General features: G+C 33.8%; 2 protein-coding genes across 2 annotated transcripts in view; both read left to right on the forward strand.

Moving 5' to 3' along the window:
• LOC106476842 (serine/threonine-protein kinase TAO3-like) overlaps positions 1–1,612 on the forward strand; it is a 5,119-nt gene extending 3,507 nt beyond the window's left edge. The window contains exons 3-4 of the mRNA XM_013937462.2: positions 623–724; positions 1,545–1,612. Of these exons, the coding sequence (XP_013792916.1) occupies positions 623–724; positions 1,545–1,604 (162 nt within the window). The 3' untranslated portion in view covers positions 1,605–1,612. The remainder of the gene's footprint in view (positions 1–622; positions 725–1,544) is intronic.
• Positions 1,613–4,856: 3,244 nt separating this feature from the next.
• The window catches only part of LOC106476841 (serine/threonine-protein kinase Tao-like), a gene marked incomplete at its 3' end in the record, with an annotated part of 5,475 nt that continues 4,986 nt past the window's right edge, over positions 4,857–5,345 (forward strand). Inside the window, exon 1 of the mRNA XM_013937461.2 lies at positions 4,857–5,057. Within this exon, the coding sequence (XP_013792915.1) occupies positions 4,928–5,057 (130 nt within the window). The remainder of the gene's footprint in view (positions 5,058–5,345) is intronic.

Raw genomic sequence — 5,345 nt, forward strand, 5'->3', positions numbered from 1 at the left:
AACAGATCACTATACACCCAGTGTGTTATCATGAGGCCAGCAGTAGGACTACTCGACAGATCACTATACACCCAGTGTGTTATCGTGAGGCCAGCAGTAGGACTACTCGACAGATCACAAGACACCCGGTGTGTTATCGTGTGGCCAGCAGTACGACCACTCGACAGATCACAAGACACCTGGTGTGTTAATACCACCTCCATTTTACCGTGAAGATACTAACTTTAGGGTACTTACTTCTACTATAACTATTCCTGCCTTCCTTCCCAGTGGTTGGTATATATGTGAGTAAATATGATTGTAAAAGGTTGTGCATTACAAGGTGGATGTTAAAAAAAGTTAGTATTAGACAACGGAAGATGATTGACGTAGAGATTCTGTCAGTAGAGGGCGTGAGGCATGACTACATGGTTAATGTCCTCTCACAGAATGAGACTAGTACATGAGGAATTTGTAAAACGGTAGAAAAATATTGATATTAGGATGAAAGTGGAAAAGTTATCTTGTTACGAATATCAGATAGAGGTCAAGGTTAGAGTATAGATTTTTTAAATTTTACTAGCTGTTACTTTTTGGTTGTTCTCATTTTGTTTTTGGTGCTTTTTTGATTATCTTCATACAGAAATGGCAAGATATTATCAAAGAGGTGAAATTTCTACGGCAAGTGAAGCACAAGAATACAATAGACTACAAAGGATGTTATTTAAAAGAACATACAGCATGGGTGAGAAGAAAAACCTTTTAAACTTAAAATACTAAATTAACAAGTTAACAGAATCGATTCCAGACACTTTAGTTACAACTTATATTAAAGTCAGTCTTATTATACGGTCATATCATATGGTTAGATGTGTAATTATCTATACACGTGTGTGTGTGTGTGTGTATTGAACACGTACATCAACGAAGTATTTCTGTCAAAATTAATGATTGTTCCATTGTTGAAATATTGGTTGCTCTCTTCCTGTAATTTTTCATGTATACCTTTCTAAACAGAAAACTACTGAAAACAATTGAAAAAATTAGTTTGTTTTGATAATATTTTAATTCGAGTCTTGTGCCAATGTTCCAATAAAAATTGTTTTGAAAAGGGTCCTTTTCCTGAGTTGTAGAGAATTTTAAATGTGATTAATACTTTTGTATTTTACTAGTCTAACTTAAAAATAAAAAAGACTGCCACATTATTTGGAAACTGTTTCAGTTTGAGCTCAATAATTATGTTACAGACTTAAAAAAACGTATTTAATACTTTTCTGAATTTAAAAAAAAAGTATAAAAAGTTTTAATTAGCAAATGATGGGCAGGATATGTTCTAGTGGTTATCGTGTCCCTCAGTTTCAAAAACTTGCTCTAAACTGTGGGTGACAATCAAATCTCTTTATTTGGTTAGAGTAGCCCAAGAGTTGGCGGCTGGTGCTGTTGACTAGCTGCCTTCCCTCTATCAGTTTAATACTAGGGATGACTGTCCTTTATGTAAGAAATAATAATGAAAGTTTGATTCTGTTTATAATAATTAAAATAGTTTCTTTATGATTGTTTTTCAGCTTATCATGGAATATTGTTTAGGATCTGCATCAGACATTATTGAAGGTAAGTCACTTTAAAAATATCCCGTGGGTGTGAAATATATAAACTGTGTGGGTGTGAAATATATAAACTGTGTGTGGGTGTGAAATATATAAACTGTGTGTGGGTGTGAAATATATAAACTGTGTGTGGGTGTGAAATATATAAACTGTGTGCGTGGGTGTGAAGTATATAAACTGTGTGCGTGGGTATGAAGTATATAAACTGTGTGCGTGGGTGTGAAGTATATAAACTGTGCGCGCGGGTGTGAAATTTATAAACTGTGCGCGCGGGTGTGAAATTTATAAACTGTGTGTGGGTATGAAATATATATTATAAATTCACGTCCAAAGATGATACTGTACAAGGTTTAGAGACGAAGTAGCTTGAGCTGACCAGGAGAAAAGTATCTTTTACAGGGGGTGGGGGTGTCAGAAAGGAATTTTGATGATTATTGTTTTATAAAAGAATAAGTTAAATATATGCCCTGTGTGTATTATACCAACCTTCTACAATATGATGAGAAAATGTTATGTATAGTTCAAACTGTTACATCTGTGAAATGGCAATCATTGTGTGAGTGACTTAATGACTGGACATAGTCTAGTGGTTCAGAAGGTTCAAACAGTGTTATGTTGCTGAACAGTCTGCACTTTCAGCTGTGCGTCTAAGTAATTATGACTGTGTCAGTCGATCCTTGCTATTTGGTTAAAAGTAGCTGCATGCTGTTAACTGGTTACCCTCAGCAGTTGTAAATCAAGGTACCTTAACCCTAAGGTTCTCTGATTTAGTTATGTAAGGTGCCTTTCAGATAGAAAATATCAATACCAACTACTTTATAACACTTGTTTTTGAAACATTTGAAAAAGCACCTTGTGCACAGTCATTGTATATGTTATAATTAAAAGCTTTTAAGTGTGTGTGAGGCACATTTACAAACAGGTCCAGTTTCTTCTAATTAATATATTATATATGTTTATATTTTACCTTGTCCACATGAGCAGTAGTGTAGATGTCATGTAATTATGTTATTACATGTGACTCTCACTACACAGGTTTTTGTTTTCAGTTTTGTATCTTTCACAGTTCCAATAAAGGTACCGTTGTAAATGTATGTAATAAGATACACCAAAGAAGTTCCTAAGAAAAACCATAACATTAGTGATTATGGCATCTATAGTTTCTCCTGCTTTCATGTAATACGAAAAGTTTGTGGTTACGTAAAAAAAGTTTCGAGCTCTTTGTATTTCCTGGTTTTTGTAGTTTTTTGTTTCATTTTGTTGTAAGAGATATATATAGCATGTTGCCAAAAAAAATATTTTTACAAGTATTTTGTAGACTGTAGTTGGGTCCTTGGGATTATGAATGAAATAACAGAAAATGATAAATATGTCATACCAGGGGGGAAATGTAAAATAACTTATAAAATATTACTTTTTGTTTTTTAATTATATTTAACAAATTTGGCAGAAAATCTTTTGATATACACTGTAGGCATTTTTTGTCAGATAATTAAAAAACCTTTATAAATATTGTTTATTGTAATCTGGGCTCAAATTATCAGGGTAACCAAAGATATACAACTCCACAGCTGTTGCATTGTTTTATTGTTTTACAGTTAGGGGGAGGTGGGGTTGAGTTTCTCCACAGCTCTTCTTAATGTAGACTTGGGTAAAAAATAATTAAATTTGGACCCCATCCACCCACCTAAAAATACTTAGTTAGAGTTCTGATTGTAATTGTAATGTAGAGTAAATTGTTTGAAGTCTGGGGTTGAAGGTGACCAGATTTCTGAGAATTCAGTTAGAAGCTGAACAGTTTATTTTCACAGTAATGTAATGGAACAGATTCTATTTTTTATCCAGTTTTACCATGTAATGGCCACTTGTATTCGGATAATTCTTCCAATATTTTTACTTTATATAATATCTATTATTGACATTTTTGAACCTGTTAATAGGTATTAATGATAGGTTACTTAATTGAATCATTTAAACCGTATTAAACACTGAAGTTTCTACTTATTGCAACTGTATTTGTGTTTGGTGTCGGAATCTCTTCAGAATTATGTTATTTATAACAACAGTTTTAACTATCTATATATGAAGAATGTAAATTTTAAGTTTTATTTCAAGTATTTCTTGTGCATTGGTTAATTCATTTTATACTGGCACCTCTTATAGTGGTATAATTGTTTACGGGATGATTTATTTATTGTGTGTTTTTTATTCATTTCTTACTGGGCAATAAATAAATCATCCCGTAAACAATTATACCACTATAAGAGGTCAACTACACTGGTTAACACCAACGTGTAACTTGTGTGACTAATTCAACAACTACACTGGTTAACACCAACGGGTAACTTGTGTGACTAATTCAACAACTACACTGGTTAACACCAACGTGTAACTTGTGTGACTAATTCAACAACTACACTGGTTAACACCTACGTGTAACTTAGGTGACTAATTCAATCATTACACTGGTTAACACCAACGTGTAACTTAGGTGACTAAGTCAACAACTACACTGATTAACACCAAACCGTACAAGTAAAATGGCTCACCCAATTTTACAGTGCCTGTCTCAGTCAGTAGGATATTTCCTGCCTTCACATCCCTATGTATTCTCCCCATAGAGTGCAGATATTCCAAACCTTCGAGGGCATCCTGGCATATTGCTGCTATCTCTTCTTCTTTAAGCGGCTTCTTGTGAACTGAACCAAGATTTAAACCAAATCTTAAAATCATCGTTGTATGGTATATGAAGGACAAACAGTGTTTGTGTCTGTGCAAGCTTTACATAAAATATCAAGAAGGTTTTGAATCTAGATTCAAACCAACTGAATGTTTGCATGATGTATCCATATAAGATGTGCCAGTATAAAATGAATAAAAAACACATTGAATTAGTCACACAAGTTACACGTTGGTGTTAACCAGTGTAATGATTGAATTAGTCACACAAGTTACACGTTGGTGTTAACCAGCTTGTGTGACTAATTCAACAACTACGTTACACGTTGGTGTTAACCAGTGTAGTTGTTGAATTAGTCACATGACTTATATGTTAGTATTAACCAGTGTAGCCTCCCGGCTATTTGAAAATGAAATTAAATATGATTTCTTAAAATTTATAATTTAGATGTTTAAAAAACAATTTTGTTTTGACAACCCATACAGTAATTGCTCTATATCCCAAAGTTTTATAATTTTTATTTGTTCATTTTAAAATTGAGTTAGTTTTGTAAAAAGGTAGCTACTAAAACCAGTAAACTTCACTTACTTTAAAGATTGTTAACCCATACTGATACTAAAACTGTCAAATTCTTCCAGCTGACTTTGGTGCTGCATCGCTCATGTGCCCAGCAAACTCTTTTGTGGGCACTCCTTACTGGATGGCACCAGAAGTTATTCTCGCTATGGACGAGGGGCAGTACGATGGGAAAGTGGACATCTGGTCACTTGGCATCACGTGCATAGAACTCGGTAAGGAAACGTACTGCGTTGCGATATTACTTGTATTTAATAATGTGTTTACATGTTTAATTTTTAATAACTCCTGTTGTTCTCGTGAGATGGGCCAATAGTAAAGAACACTCGGTGTAATCTGTAAAACTTGTGTGACTAATCAGGAAACGTACTGCGTTGCGATATTACTTGTATTTAATAATGTGTTTACATGTTTAATTTTTAATAACTCCTGTTGTTCTCGTGAGATGGGCCAATAGTAAAGAACACTCGGTGTAATCTGTAAAACTTGTGTGACTAATCAGG

The sequence above is a fragment of the Limulus polyphemus genome, unplaced genomic scaffold (genome assembly GCF_000517525.1).
Source record: "Limulus polyphemus unplaced genomic scaffold, Limulus_polyphemus-2.1.2 Scaffold11793, whole genome shotgun sequence".
NCBI lineage: Eukaryota > Metazoa > Arthropoda > Merostomata > Xiphosura > Limulidae > Limulus > Limulus polyphemus.